The sequence below is a fragment of the Castor canadensis genome, chromosome 9, assembly GCF_047511655.1.
Source record: "Castor canadensis chromosome 9, mCasCan1.hap1v2, whole genome shotgun sequence".
Classification (NCBI taxonomy): Eukaryota; Metazoa; Chordata; class Mammalia; order Rodentia; family Castoridae; genus Castor; species Castor canadensis.
In genome coordinates, this window is record NC_133394.1 from 94908439 (window position 1) to 94924835 (window position 16397).

Sequence of the window (16397 nt, forward strand, 5' to 3'; positions counted from 1 at the left end):
AATTTTTCAAAAGTGGCCTAGTAAAGCTTAAATGCTTTAAATTATTTATTGACAAAGCTAATTATAATATAAAAGTAACTATGCAACTGTGAAGTAATGCAATTGAGTAAATGTGTAAATATAACCATGTAATGCAAAACAAAGTCAGTCCTTATTAAACCCAACCTTCCTGCAAAATATTTTCTGCTTAAAATTCTGGAGATGTTCTCTTATATGAAAATATGGTATATCAGCATTATTATGAAGAAACATTTTGACAGTACCACAACCAGATTCATTCCATTTATTTTTAAGATTTGAAGGATAATAAAAACATTAGAAGATTCTTTTGCAGTTATATTGAAAGTGAACAAAACCCAAACATGCTACACAGTGAACTCCAGAAGGGCAGCTGGTAGCTAACTCTGGAGGAGTTTCTTGACTACTTTCTTATTCAGGGAAGCCTGCGGGTCCAAGCAAATTTTCCTCCCATTCTTCAGAGTGGCTCTGCCAGGAAAAAGAGAAAAGAGGCAAGGTTAGTCCCTGGGTAGAAAGACTGGATTAGACAGGGATAGGATGGGCAGAGGAGGCAATGGGCAGCATGCTTGAGCAGGGCAAGGACTCACATCATCTGAGCGGTGTCGCAGTGGGGTCCTGCCTTGATCACCTCCAGGCTGGTGATGTGCTTGGGATGCACTGAGGAGGTGGTCTTCACACACATGCAGTGCAGGTCCCCATCTCCTTCTTCTGGTTCGGCTTAGGGTGGAGGAGGTGGAGGGGAAGGGTGGTTGGGGAAGCAGTGGTGAGTCCCTAAGTGGCCAGAGTTTTCTCGGGGTACTTTCCACTGCCTTGGCCTTCATTTCCTCAGCTACAAATCACACCTCCCTCAGAAAGCAGTTGTAAGCACTAGGTGGTGAAGCTCACTTGCAGACCTTGGAGTTGGGCCTGCAGCTACTTAGCAAACCAATAAAGTGTGGTTGGTATCATTAGTGATAATGACTGCCCGGCCCCAGGATTTTCCGGACTGGACTCTCTCCCTCCCAACCCCTTTGCTTGGGCTCTTACCACTGACGAAGATGACCACAGCTGGCAGGAGCAGCAGCCCTAAGAGCAGCAGCCCTGGGATGGGCCGAGGGCAGGGGCTGCTGAGGGCCCCTAGGAGGCTCATGTTGCCAAGGTTCCAGCAGAATTCCAGTGCACAGGAGAGGTGGGGGCTGGAGCTCTGCAAGCCAGTGTCTCCAAGGACCCTCCCTGAGCCTTTTATCCTCTCTGTGGGTCCAGCCCGGAAACCTGGGATGGAAGATGAGGAACTGCAGTACAGAAGTGAAGACTCTTTGGGGAAGAAGAGTTGGGCTCTGGCCAACCAAGATTAAAACAAAACAATGCAAAAAAGCTGGGGTCAGCTGCCTTGGCTGGGGGCTGGCAGCAGAATCCACATCTCCAACTTGAACTTGAATATGTGCACATTTATGGAGTTAGAAACAGTAGAGCTTGAATCTTACAAGTTGTGTGTTGTATGCCTAATAGAGTTCTCTAGTCACCATACAATTTGCAGAGCACACATCTGCGGGACCCAGATAATTTGTTTCCTTCCCTGTTGTAATTACATTACCCCAAACTGCCAATACTTTCCTGCCTTTCTTATTGATTATTATTGAGTTTGGCTACCATGTGATTTAAAGATGTGTTGTTTATAATTGTTTTCTGCTACTAAATAGTTGGATTTTGTCTATAGGCAATGTCTCTTTTCTGAATTTCATCAGGATGTAGGAGTCTTCACCAGTCTCTTGGATGGGATTTACCAGGCTCCACTAATCATTATCCAATATACCGTAGGATGCAAAGCGTATTATTCTTATCACTCTTGTAGAAAAATTACAAAATTTTTTTGTAAAGATTTTGGCATTGTTTTTGTAAAAATTTAAACCTGGATGCTTTTCCATTTGGCTCCATCTTGGATATTATGAGATCAATGTGAACCATGTTCTTTAGCTTAACAGGGATGACTTGGCTCTTGATCAGAGCAAGGTACACCCTCATACCAAAGTCAGAAGTTCTCTGTTACACAGGTCACTAGTTGTGACTCTGGGTCAGGAGTCCACTGTAAGCAACTATCTGACATCCCCATGTTTAGCAGGATGCAACTTCTGCTGGAATATGCAATTTAATTCCAGGCTCCTAGGGCCTGGAAGTTTTTTCCTACAACTCTCCTACCATTCACCTCTTCAGTTGGCTAAATCCTCTTCATATTTCTGGTGTCAGCTTAAATGCCATTTATTAGAGGGCCTACCCTGACAACAATACCTATTATGTTCTCTTGTTGTCCCATCTCGTAGTACCCATGCATTCCCTGTCTCTTGTTGATAATATACATACAAACATGTGTGTGTTTGTGTGTGTGTGTGTGTAAGTGTTTAATAGGGTTTCTTTCTCTAAATGGAAAGATCTATGATAGTAGAGTTTGTAACATTTTTCACTCTTTTAGCTCAGTCATAGGGAATCAGTACAAAATAGCTACATTTGTGAAGACAGTACGTGTTGTAAATGGTGATGATAAAGTGCTGTTTTGACTTGTTCATGTGTTGTTAGGGCAATTGGAGATCTCTATATTAACATGTGGCAATCTGGTTGTAATTATCTGTCTGTTTGTCTGACTCTCTCACTTGACAGTGAGATCTTCAAGGACAATTCTCTGTGATATGATTTTGAACATTCAGCATCTAATACAATGACTATTGCAAAACATGTTGTAATTGATATATGTTTATGGAACTGAAACTTGAGACCCTTTCTCGGTTAGCAGCAGAGAGAATGGATAAGAGAGGTAGTTTTGAATATGGATGGCGACATACTGAATTTATACAACTTTACCCAGATTTCAATATTTGCAGTGTAAATGCAATCAGGCAGAAGTGAGTGGCAATTATGTCACCTTTTCTCTGCATTTAAACAAAATGATTCAATTCATACGCACCACAGTAAGACTCCTGCATCTCATATAGTATATTGCAAACACAGGGTCATATCTTAAGAGCTGACCCTGCCATCTTTCAGTTGGAAACCACCAAAGACATGATCTAGATGTATGAGCTTAACAAAAATGCCTGCATTTCCCATTTACTGCTTTATTGCAGGCTTTTTAATATTTTTGGTTAATTATTACTGAATATATGTGTATTTTGTAGATAAAAGATTTCAAGGCATTTGGTCCATGGTGGTGAAGAGATAGAAAGAACAGCCTTTAGTGCAAAGTTTGTGAGCTATGTGCTTAGCATGAAAGTGTTTTCCTAAGTCATGTATAGATTAGAGTGGGTGCAGTTATTTCTTCTCCTATGACCAGTATAGTACATACACTAGGATGTTTATGCAACAAGTACTATTTTATGTGTCAGTAACTATGTGATAGGTAATGTAATCTCACAGAGAAGGAAGAATTAAAGGAAATGATATGGTATAATGGGTAGGAACAGTTTTTTTGATGATGCTAGAAATCAAACCCAGGGCCTTGAACTTGGTAAGCAAGTGTTCTACCACTTGAGCCATAACCCCAGCACAAGCTTCTTATCCCCTAATCATCAGGTTTCTTCTCTATAATACTGGTGATGCTCATAGTTCTAATAATAACCATTTCTAACATTTGTATGTGGCTTGCAGTATGACATGTAGTATTTAAAACACTTCAAATTTAACTCTTTTAATCTTTATGTCAAGATAAAGATTAAAAGATAAAGATTAAAGTATGTGTCTATGAGACAGACACATATTATTCCCATTTTAGAGATGATGAAACTAAGGTACAGTGAGATTAAGAAACTTGACCAAAGATAAATGACTAACAATTGATGGAGCCGAGTCACCTAGTTATTCTGGCTCCATAGTATAGGCTCTTAACCAAATTATAGGTCTTTTATAAGAATTATTTAATTTGTGCATGCAAGACACTTAATATGCTATGCATTTTTAAAGTGATTAAGAAAATTTGGCTAATATACTACATTAAAAATGTCACAAATCATCAACTTAGTAACTTTTGTTGGCACTATTGTGAAATACTAATTGTTAAAAAGAAAGAGAAGAGAATTAAAGCTGTTTTCCCAATAAGACTGCTAACATTGATAAGATTTGATAACAAATTAATAGTAGATTTTGATTTCATGTTAATACTTCTGAAGCACTAGTCTGGGTGTAAATTTTATGGGTATAAATGAATGAAGGTTCTATTGATTAAAGATAGAATAATCAGTATTCTAAGAAGGTTTAAGTTCTCTATTCTACTTATTTGCAAGTCCAATTCTAATAACAAAATTGTAAGCATACAAACATTAGGTAAATGCAAATATACCACATTCAACATTTATCATCAAACAAAACCCATTTTCTTACTTTTTTTCTTTCAGAAAATACTGGAGTTTTTTAAAGTAGAATATATGAATGCTTTTTTCATTTTGTGTTTTTTGCTCTATTACTGTTAAATATATTCACTTTGAAGTAAATAACCATGCCTTATAAATCTTACATTCTACAACTTTATTTTGTTTAAGGTTTGAAGGTCAAAATAAACATTCGAAAAACTTTTCACAGAATGTTTTGAAACAAGACATTTTAGGTCTAAGTCACTGAGAAACTCTAAATGCCTAAATGCATGAAAAAACATTTATTGAGCAAGTGTTCTATGCTTGGTTCTGTGTGATTCCTCTTATCATTGACTATTGTGAAATCTATTAATCACTGTGGGCGTTTCAAGGCTAAAAATAGAGAAAGAAAAATTGACAGAAATGTGTTTGGAAAGAAAATTTCAAATAAAGAAGTTCAAAGCACAGCACAGTATTTAGCCAAGAATTATGGAGCAAACCATAAATTATGCTACAACAACGCTTGCTTATTTTCATCTTCTTTCTGTCATATTAGAATAAAATGTGACTTCCATGCAGAATAGAAAATGTATCCAAATTTTCAGACAGTGAAAACAGGTATCCTGGACAAATAAGAACACTAAAAAGCCAAGGCTTCAAAATCCTACCCTTCCTTGAGGTAAGATATGGCAGAAAATAAACAGATTAAGCAGCTGACTAATGACCTCCTAATGCGTTCCGAATCATTTTCTTGACTGCAGGAGCTTCTGGGTCCAGGCAGATTTCCTTCCCATTCTTCAGTGTGGCTCTGTAGGGGAGAACAGAATTATTTGTGCATATCCTAACTTGAATATAAGAATGGATCCTTGAGGCTGGAGGAAGCAGTGTAGGTGGAAAAGAAGTGGAGGGCTTCCCCAGTGAGACAATAGTACAGAAGCTGAGACTTACATCACTTGGACTTTTTCACAGTGAGCTCCTGGCTTGATCATTTTCAAAGTCTGGACAATAGTGGGATGAATTCCAGAGACTGTGTTCACACATGCACAACGCAGTTCAAAATATGGTTCTCCAATTTCAGCTATGGTAGAACATATGACTATTAGTGATCATGATTATTTTTCTCGGTTTCCTTATTTGTAAATTGAAGATAATTATACCTCTCTCATAACATCATTGTGGATATGATTTTGATAACATACTCACCATTTTACCCAGAATACCTGAAGTGCCCACTAAGTATATCTTAGAGTTATTAGTGTAATAGCATTCTCCAACCCCAGGAGCACCAGGATTGTCTTCCCCCAAATTTCCTGGACACACCTGCAAGAAACTGCAGGGCTTCTACCTTCACCTTTCCCTAAATTTGTCTTACGTTGTCCAGTGGCAGAAGGAATCAATGCAGTCAGGAGCAGTGACAGCAGCAGCAACACCCATGCGATGTGAAGGGGGGTGGCACTGGTGCAGGAGGAGGTGGCATTGAGTCTGAGACTCATGATGGAGAAGACTCAGCTAGAGTAATTTCAAGAACCTGGAGATCTCAGTGTGAGGGCAATTGCTGCCTAGAAGCCTACAGCCAAGTAGCTTTATATATGATCTCCAAACGTCTTTGATATCATTGCTTCGAGGTCAGTAAGGAGGAAGAGGTAGGAAAAGGGGAAGTGAGGGTATGTAATGATATTCCAGTAAAAGCATGGCCAAGTTATGCCCAACCTAGATAAACTGGACAGGTCAAAATTCCTGCCAAATTAGTTGTAATTTATGCATCATTTCACATTCCTACTTGCCCCCTCATACTTATATCCCTTACACAAATATAAGCACTCTACTTAGGGAGGTGAGAACTAGATTGAAATACTACATGTATTTTCTTTGTATGACCAGGTAGTGATAAGCCATGACTTTCCTATAAGGCAGTTTAGAAGCTTAATTGATAGTTTATGAGTGCCTGAACACATTAGCATGTGGGTCTTGAAAAAGAGAGTAATCTTCTCTTTCCAGATGGCAAAGAAAGCCACTGTTCTTTCTTTGGTTGTTGATAAATGTCAGGATTCATTGGGAGTATGTGGGTAAAATATGAGTCAATTACCAGCAAAAACCTACTTTGGTTACTTCTTTCTGTCTTCTAAATGAATTGTCTTTTGTAATTTCATTCAGAAAGTAGAAGCAACCTCAGCCTCCTCCGTGTTATAAAATGAGCCACTTGTTTCTGCTATCTAAATATACTTTAAAAAGCAAGATGCTTTTCCTTTTATTTTTAATTTAACAATGATAGCTGATGTAATCTGTTGTAAAAGATTCATGAATAAAGATATCCGTGGAATAAGGTGCATGGTTTCCTCTTCGCAGTTACTCTTCATTACTGTTCTTCAGTAGTACCCCATTGGTATTAATTTATATTAGTTTTCTATTCTGTTTGCACTTATATATACATGTGCCTACATAAGCAGAGGCACACAAATAACGAATGCATAGACTCACACATTTCTGTGTATACAGAAATAGATGTATACGTTTTACATAAGTGGAATAATTTTATAGCTTATCTTGCTTGAGTAAAAGATTAATGTTTTGACATTGTTCTTAGGATATTTTTCTGTCCATCACAAACAGCCATCCAAAATATATTGTTGACAATATTTATTGACTTCATTACACACTTTTTATTTAACACTATTCAAGCGTCTTTCCTGGTTCATTTAGCAGGGTTTGGTGAAAGTTCCTAGTCTTTCTGGGGAAACTATGTGGACCATTGTCTTAGATAATTAGACTATTTCACTTGGTTCATACAAGGAAACAGGTAGGCATATAATTAGTCTTTTTTTTCCTATTTCTTTTCCTTTCTTTCTTTTTTTTTTTTTTTAGGCAAGTTCTCATTATATAGTCCAGGCTGGCTTCTAATCTGCAATCTTCCTGCCTCTGCTTCCCAAGTACTGAAACTGCAGGTATATACCACCATAATCCCAGTATTAATCAACAAATGTGTCTTGTCACAAAAAAGACATTGTCAGCAAGGTTCATGAGGAAGTACTAAAAAATTTCTTGTTAAAATTTCACAAGCCTATTAGTCAGCATTGAGAAAAAACAATTTTTGCTAGTTTCTATTTATTCAAGAAATATTAATTATGAATCTATTATGTGTCAGGCATTATAAAATTCTCTAGTGACATATTCATGTAACTATTTCTTTTTTAAAAGCAAGAACTGAAAAATAATGCCCAAAGTAATGGGATGTAAATACTCTACACCATTACTACTGTGAGTATGACTATGAATGGCTCTTTCTATCATTTCTATAATTTCCTCCTATTTCCATGACAAAAAACACAGTATAGGTGGTGATAAACTGACTTATAAAAATGGGCCAAATATTTAAAAATACTTACAAAATATACACAATTAAGATTTAAATAAATGCTAGACATAGAAACAAATACCAGTGGTTATGGGGTTTTAAAATAACTTGTTGGCCTTTTAATGAATCTTTTATCATCACCCTGGTTATTTTGTGGTAAGTTATTTTATCTCTTTTTCCTTTAAATTGCCTTCTTAATGGCAGAGTCATTCAGGAAGCAAACATGCTTTCTATGCTCCAAAATAGAACTTATCTGTTAGCTATTTAAAAAAAAATATTTAGAGACTCTGAAGGACCATTATCCATTAAAATTAAGACATATGTTAACTCTGCCCAACACAGAACATTTTGAAGTGGTATCTCTCAACTCCTTTCAAGTATAAAGGAAATAAGCTATCACCTGCAAGTCAGTCATTAAAGAATTTGGTACAAAAGATCTTAGAGCTATTAAAATGTTGGCTTAGTTTGTTCAAATACCTTAGTGAATAAATTGAAAAACTAGACAACAAAAGAGTTTCTGTAAGTGCTGAAACCAAACGTGTCTTCTGTATAACTCTGAGTTGGCAAGAATTGTCCAGACTTCAATAACTCTGACACTCATACTGAGTAAGTTTCTTCAGCACAGACCTGAGTTGAAGTGTGGAATGGGGGCAGGGCGGAAGAATGAAGAATGGGGAAGATGAAGGACTAGAACTGAATAGAAATATCTTCTCAAGTACTATAACATAGATAGGACTATTGCAAAATTTTTCAGGTCTGAACATTTTTATTTTGAAAAATATCATTTGTTGAACATCAAGTGTATGGATGTTACCCAGTTTCACTACAAAAGTCATTCATTTGAGGAAATTCTAATGCAATGTTGTTTCAGAACCTGCAAATTGTTACCGGGTACCACTCATTTTCTTTGGCTGTGTAATAAGTCAACCCCAAACTTAAGGGTTTAAAACAATTTATTATTTCTGATAATTCTGTATAAAGTAATTCTGAGAGCTTCTTCTGCTGTCCTCCTCTTCTCTGTGCTCACTTTAGTGGGTCTGCTCAGTAACTGAAATGACTGAGCATCAAAATGGTCTCCTTCCTATGGGAGGTGATGGGTGCTGCTGCTGGCTGCTGAGACTTCTGCTAAGCCACCTCCATGATCCTTTTCCTCCTCCTTGAAGTGGCATCACTTTACCTCTCAACAATAAACACAGAGGGGGGAAGGAGGAGAGAGAATAAGGGGAGGGAAAGAAGAAAAAAAGAAATGGGAAGAAAAGAAAAGACACAAGTCCCTCCTGTCTCCCACGTCCTCTTGTCCCTCTCTTTCCTCTCCTCCAACTCTATGCCTCTCCCCCTTTGAGAAAATCATTGTCTCCTGGGAAAACTGAGTATATTTACTACACAAAGACCTTAACTAAGGCTGAAAGCTCATCATCATCATAATCTCCAAACCATAATGATCCTGGATGAGCCTGGTGTATAATGAAATATCAATAAATGTCAATAACTTGATATTTGATTGATGAATGTTTACAGGAAGGAGTCATACATTTCAATAATGTTAGCATGTAATTGGCAAAAAATACATAGGGAATATATAGTTTCTACAAACCTCCTAAAAAGGACTCATACAAATAAATTCTTAGGAGCACTAAAACTCATTCATACATAGGCAGAAAGAATATGAACAAATTTGAAAGAAATGGTGTTTGAACTATCCAGGTCTCAAATTTCTCACTGTGAAGGGGAATTGAATTAGGAACTTGGGGAAGGAACTCATACTTAATGAAGTAACTGCTTGGTTCCAGGAGAGCCCTTACTGCCTGTGATTTAGTATTGTTGTATTAGTGTACAGATGAGAAAACTAAGGAATGGAGATATTAAACAAATTATCAAGATCACATAGCTAGAAATACTTAGAAGTAGATTTGAAAGACAACTGCCGAGAGTTTGTGGACCGTAAAGAACTACTCCTTTTTTTTTTTTAATGAATCAACTTTCTCTTTATCCAACCCTAAAAGTGGATTAGAAAGAATATACATGGCAGGAGAAACATATCCATTAAGAAGGTAGTTTATAGGACAAGGTTGGGGGTAGGTTGCATGCAATTTCTTATATTTAAGCAATAAGACTCCAGAATATATAGAAACAATTTTTTTAACCTAAACTGTAGGTCTTTCTATGATATCTCTCTCTCTCTCTCTCTTTCTCTCTCTCTCTCTCTCTCTCTCTCTCTCTCTCTCTCTCTTTTTCTCCATCTGAAATATGAACAATCTTTCTCAGGAATATAACATTAATTCTGTTGACTAAGTGTGAACCAGGACTATCAGCCAAAATCAAAGTCATGCTATTCTCTGCCCTCTGCTACTCTTCCTTGATTTAGTCATGGAAGCAACTAGAAATTGCCAGGTGCCCCTTTGTGTGGTAAATTTTTCATTTCATGATATCCAGGAAGGGCTTTTGAAGTTATGTATGTGAGAGTTATGAGTTACCCGCAATGATTCTTTTACTTATGCAAGAATTAAAAACTATAAAAGAAAACAAAGCCACTAGTCATATTTTACCATAGAACTTGTCATACTTTGAGGAATGTAAGGATTATGTGAATGTGTCACACCCAGAGGCGAGCAGGAAAGTCTGCTAGAATGAAGGAAGAACACTACACATGTAAATTGTCTGAATTAAGGAAGTTACAAACAGTGGATTTTAGCTCACCACTTGTTTAGTACCAAGTGATTTCACATATAAGAGAGAATTTCATGTAGATAAGAGAGTGAAAATAGTATTTAGGGGTTAGTATGAGATAGCCATAAAATATACCTCTAGAAGATATTCATTAGATGAGTTTTCCCCAGATATGTTCATCCTTGAATCTGCAAATGGCAAGATCAGCTAGTAATTGTAGCCACAATTGTGAAGAGTAGTGGCCATGGGTTACATCTGAGTAATACATTATAATTTATTATTTTATTTATAGAATGACCATTTGTAGTTGGCAGCATGGCTCAAGCAACAGAGTGCTCGCCTTGCAAGCAGGAAGCCCTGAGTTCAAACCTCAGTGCTGCCAACAATAAAAAATAAAAACCCAAAACAGAATGACCATTTGTAGAATGGGCATGATAACTATAATTGTAAGAATATTACAAATGAGGTCTGATTCTATAGTCTATAGGCAACTAAATTTATGAGTCTTGCTTCTTGAAAAGAATCACAAAAAATCTTGAATGACAATACAACAGAAGCAACTGGTAATGTTAATTTGTTCTCAAAACATATATTTCATTATCTAAAGGTCATTTAAAGTGCTTTTATCAGTTATTTATTCAATAAGTATTTAGGGCTGATATAATAAATAGTTATGGTAATTTGGTTTGCTCTTTTAATGTTTCCTATTATTCATAGGGTTAAAAAAGGTACTATTTGAGAGAGCAAAGAGAGACCACATAATTTTAATGTTCTTTAAAAATTTAAGGGTATTTATTGCTTTTATATGTTGTTGAAAAACTTGCCAGAAAACCTATATCCTTTAAATGACTCTAGGTTTTCCCATGTTTTTGTATCTGTTTGTTTCTGTCTTCTTCTCTTTTTCTGTTGTATGGATATATCAACATATAAAAGCAGAAAATATACTAATCTATTTGATATTTCGCACATACATGGGAAAGGGCAAAAGATATAGGAAACCTATGTATCCTAATACCTATTAATTAGGTATTAATTATATATATTTATTATATATATTTATTTATTTGATTTGATTTTATTAATTTATTATATATTCATTATATATATTAATAATAATAGGTATCCTAATATTTTTAGTATATACTAACATAAGCAAATATAGACCTATCTAAGCATATATAATGTATTAATCAAATTGCAATTTTTATGTGTACACTAGTTATATTAGTCTCCTTTTCTTTTTCTTGATTTCCTAAGAATGGGCTATTTATATGAATTGCTATTTTAATGCTAGAAAAATAGTGGGGCTTCTTTAGCTTAAATCACTTCAGTTTAAATATCTCCTATGTGCTACAACTGTCTTAGAAACTGAGATGAATATTATAAACCCCACCCTTATCTTCATGGAGTGAAGTTGGAATAGCCTGACACTAAACAAATGACTATATATAAATATACTTCATAAACTCTGTAAAAAGTATGAAATGCTATAAGAGGATAAAAAAGGAGCCTTAATTGATAAGGGGAAATGTCAGAGAGCTTGCTTCAAAATGAGAAGGATGGAGTTAGCCAGGTGGAAATGAAGGGTAGGTGTGATAAATTGTGTAAAGGGGCTGGGATGTAGTTCAGGTAGAAAGCTTGCCTAGCATGTATGAGGTCCTGGTTCCATCCCAGCACCAAAAAAGAAAAGACAAAATAAAAATAAGTTTTTTTTGGGGGGGTTGCATATGCCAAAGCCCTCATTGGATTACCTATACACAAGAAGCAGAAAAGAACCCTACAAGAGGAAGTTTATTGATTTTAGGACACTCTGTGACAACCTGGGTCAGGATGACTTACTAATTCACTCAGTCACTCTGTGCCACACATTCGGAATGCAGAGATAGATGAAGTATTGTTAATGCTCTAGAAGAGTTCTTACTAGACTAGGGTTGAGGAAATTTATAAGCAAATAATAGCAATGCAACATTTGTTATAACTCAGCTATCTAGCATCTTGAAGATGCTATAGAAATATCAAAGTGGAAAAGATGAGCTGTGGTGGGAATGGCAAGGAGAACTTCATGAAGGAGATATTGCTTGAGCTGAGCTCTATAGTATGAGTAATTCTCCTCTAGGCAAAAAGGAGCAAGTTCCTTCCAGGTACAGCCACAGCAAATGCAAAAGCATGGACCCAGGAAAGAACATGACTGACTGGGGAACTAGATGCCTGATTGCAAAGAATGTGAGGGAGATGTGAGGTTGAAGTAGTAATCAGCAGTGAGATGAGACACGACCTCTTTTGCTGGCTGAGTGACTTTTATTTCATGTGTAGGACATAGGAAGTGTGTTAGCTTTGTGTTACTGTATCAAATACCTGAGATAATCAACTTCAATAGAGGAAAGCTTTAATTTGGCTCACAGTTTTGGAACTTTCAGTCTGTAGCTAATGGTCCTCTTGCTTTGGGCCTGTGGCAGCACAGTGCATCACATAGGAACATGGAAGGAAAAGGTCTGTTCACCTCACAGCAAAGTGAGAAGGAAGATGAGAGGAAAAGAGGGACCAGGGTTCCTAGTCCCCTTCAAAGGCACGCTCCTGATGACCTTAGACCTCCAACTAGGCCCACTTCCTAACGGTTCCACCAGCGCCCAATAGCACTAAATTGGCCACTCAGCCTTTAACACCTGGGCATCTGGAGATTTGAGATCCAAACTATAGCAAGGAACTAGTTAAGGATTTGAGATGGGAAAGTCTTATCCTAGTTGTTTTCTAAAGACCTCAGTGACTAGTAATGCTGTGAATTAGAACCTGAAAGGGAGTAAGCTGGGTGAAAGGTTAAAATGATTCAAGGGCATAGGGATAGTGAAAGGAGGGCCTTCTCTGCAAGCCAGAGAGGAGCAGGGTTAATTTCATGAATAATGTAGAACTAAAACTAAGTAAAATTCAATGTCATAGTACAAGGAAGAAGAAACAGCAGGAGTGGCATTCAGAAATCTTTTATTTTTTTCTTTAAAAAGTTCTAGAATATTTATTACAAACCAATAAGGCCTATTAAAAAGTATAATTTTAATATAATGGATGTGATAAATGTACATTTTCTCATAACCTTTAAAAGACACAGCTATCTAAACATTTTAACAATGTTATACATTTTTTGGAAGATTAATTGATGAATTAATATTTAAATATGTCAAATGCCAAGTATGTTTTCAAGACTTGCAGTGTACAGATCATCCTTAAGCTTGCTTTTATTTAACAAAAAATTAGCACATTTCTATAAAAACTAGAAGTGGGGAATTTACCTGTTTCTTATCTTCATCCATCCACACATTTAGTCATTTGAATAATAGTATTCCTAATAAAATAGTTAATAAATACCATATACACTCAAAGTTTAATGATTAAGTCATGACATTATGCCATACGAAGAAGACATCAAATGTCTAAAATTATAGGAAAAGGATGTATTAGTCCTTATAGAACTTAAACATTTTAAAATTCTAAATAAGTCAATACATCCTACACAGGTTACTGTATGACACACCAGCTTTCTAATAAAATATAACTTGAATACCATATCAGGTTCAAGAGTAAGGAAGTTCTATAGCATGTTATCCAAGAAACAATAGTAAAATATTTCCTATTTCACAAGAGTGAGAATAAAAGTGCTCTCCTCTCAATAGTTTTCTAACAAAACATCACTGATCTAATTAATCCACAGAATTTTCATTAACACTATAAGGAGTCTATTCTAGCAATACAACACAGTGAGACATTGAAAGATTATCGACCAGTGATTCTTGGCTCAAAGATTCTAATAACATAGATGATAAAATAATAACAAAGAGCAGGAACTACTACACTAAATACTGAGCAGAAAGCTTTAGGGGCAAATAAAGGTTTTCTGTTCTTCTTCAAAGTAGGGAGCCCACAAAAAAAAACTGCTGGAAAAAATTGACCCTTTCATTCTCATCTTCCCTGGGTCCAGAGTTTCTCTCAGAAAATTGCTCTGCTGAAGACTGGATAATTTCTTCAATGCATGGTCATTTCTCTTAATCAGTTTTCTTATTTCCACTGTTGAGAAAAAAACCATCAGTTTAACCAAATTTCCACGCTCTACTCTGCTCCACTTGTTTTCAAAGCACAGTGCTTAAAAGAGTGATAGAAGAGTGACTATAATCAAAGTATATTATACACGTTTGGAAATATCACAATGAAACCCCTCACATTGTACACAATTAATGTGCACTAATTTTTTAAAAAGCAGTGCTTAAAACATTTGGCGAAAACAAGAAAAAAAACCGTAAATAAAGCATAGAGCTATATTATATATAATGAATTCCGTTACCGCTCAGGCAATTGCATGTAAAATTGTGTGCTACAGATTTCCCCCAAACATTCTAAGACAACTTTCCCTTCTTAAGAACCTTTTTATTCTAAGCACTGTCTAGAATGTGGTACCCAGACCCTGGAGGGAGAATAAGGACCTTGTCAACCTCCAGAGAAGAGATTAAAAAACCATAAAGATCAAAGACATAACTACCTGTCCAACATTTTCTGCAAGATTTTCTTGATCAAAGGGGCTTCTGAGTCCAGGCACACTTCCTTTCCGTTCTTCAGGGTGGCTCTGCAGAGAGAAATAGAGGGATGCACTCGTGAGCCACAGGGGCTAAAAACCCAGGCTGGAGGACTTGCCAAGGTCACGGTGCATACCACATAGCAGGAGAACTTACATCACTTCCACCTTGGAACACTGTGGACCTGCGGCAATCACCTGCAGATTAGTGATCATTTTGAGGTGAACTCCAGGCGTAGTGGTTAAACAAATGCAACGCAACTCTCTCACCACAGCCACCGCCGCGACAGGACCAGCTGAGGAAGAAAGACAGGGCTTTCAGAGGTGCTGGGAGAGCCCTTTCCCCAGCCCCGGGATGCGCTGCCAGGACAGGGAGCATCCGCTTGTCCGGAGGTCTTACCTTCAGCCAGGGGTGCCTGCGGCGTCAGCAGCAGCAGAAGCACCAGCAGCGCGCACAGGGAGCCCTCGGAGCGCAGGGCTTGGGCAGAATGGCAGGACCGGAGGCGCATAGCGAACGAAGGAGCAAGGCTATAGAGAGCGCGGGTTCCTTTGAGAAGCTGCAGGAAGCACAGAGATTTGAGGCTCCAGAGCAAGGTGGCTTTCTCTAGCTCTTTGCACTCCTTTTATCTGCATCCTCCCCTTCCTGTAGGCAGGAAACTCAAGCTTGAAGATTGAGGGGAAATTCCCTGGACTTCGGGGTGGGAGTTAGTAGAGGGGGGGCCGGGCAGTGGGACTTGGGGAGGAGAGTGGCTGGGAGGAGAAGCTTGCACCCAAAGAAGACGTTGAGGCTCCGCCCCGCGGGGAAGAGAGCTGCTGCTTCCTCCTGATGGAAGAAGTGATTCCTTGGGGCTTTCATCCCAGAGCCAGCCAAGGCTAGCAAGGCCAGCTTCTCCAGCGAGGACAGAGGCCTCTGGAGGGCCAGAGCCCTCTCTCCCAGAAACAGAGGACTACTGGAGCCAAAGTAATGGAAGTTTAACTTGAGAAAATCTGTAGATCTTTTGCTGTCATTATTATTAGTAGTATCCGTGATTAGAACTATGCCAAACTCAGTCCTTCTTCTTGCAGGCAAATCATTCTAAGGTTCCTTGTATTACCCAATGATTCTCTGGAATTCAGCCAGGTTTAGAAGCCAAGAAAATATAAAAGTATTTCTACTTTCACTTGCAGTCAGTGGTAGGAACTGGACTTTGGAATCAAGTCTGCTTGCTGGAAATCCTACACTTGCAGTTTAACAAGTATATGTGTCTCATCTGGAAGTGGTTTAACAACAACAACCAAAAACCTTCAGCAAATTGCCCTGGAAGATAAGGCCTTGAATTAGACATTTTGGTCTTTGCTGGGGTGAGGTGGAGTAGAGTAAATGCAGACTAAAACAATACCAGAGAGCCCATGCTTGCTGTCACAGCTCTGACTCTTCAGCCAGTTGTGGATTTGACAGAATTTGGAGAAGCTACTAGAGGCTGTTTCATATGAGAAACTCACCTGAAGTTTG

General features: G+C 37.5%; 3 protein-coding genes across 3 annotated transcripts; all 3 read right to left on the reverse strand.

Moving 5' to 3' along the window:
* Positions 1-269: 269 nt before the first annotated feature.
* LOC109691924 (platelet factor 4-like) lies at positions 270-1229 on the reverse strand. Its single transcript, XM_020172205.2, has 3 exons — positions 1045-1229; positions 606-735; positions 270-486 (listed from the first exon to the last, which is right to left on the reverse strand). The coding sequence occupies exons 1-3, from the start codon at positions 1145-1147 to the stop codon at positions 399-401; spliced, it is 321 nt and encodes a 106-aa protein (XP_020027794.1). The 5' UTR covers positions 1148-1229; the 3' UTR covers positions 270-398.
* Positions 1230-4491: 3262 nt separating this feature from the next.
* On the reverse strand, positions 4492-5910 carry Ppbp (pro-platelet basic protein). The gene is made up of 3 exons (XM_020172206.2): positions 5704-5910; positions 5280-5409; positions 4492-5139 (listed from the first exon to the last, which is right to left on the reverse strand). The coding sequence occupies exons 1-3, from the start codon at positions 5822-5824 to the stop codon at positions 5049-5051; spliced, it is 342 nt and encodes a 113-aa protein (XP_020027795.1). The 5' UTR covers positions 5825-5910; the 3' UTR covers positions 4492-5048.
* A 7399-nt stretch (positions 5911-13309) lies between these two features.
* Positions 13310-15688, reverse strand: LOC109691921 (alveolar macrophage chemotactic factor-like). Its single transcript, XM_074041084.1, has 4 exons — positions 15306-15688; positions 15063-15201; positions 14873-14956; positions 13310-14403 (listed from the first exon to the last, which is right to left on the reverse strand). The coding sequence occupies exons 1-4, from the start codon at positions 15412-15414 to the stop codon at positions 14382-14384; spliced, it is 354 nt and encodes a 117-aa protein (XP_073897185.1). The 5' UTR covers positions 15415-15688; the 3' UTR covers positions 13310-14381.
* Positions 15689-16397: the final 709 nt, after the last annotated feature.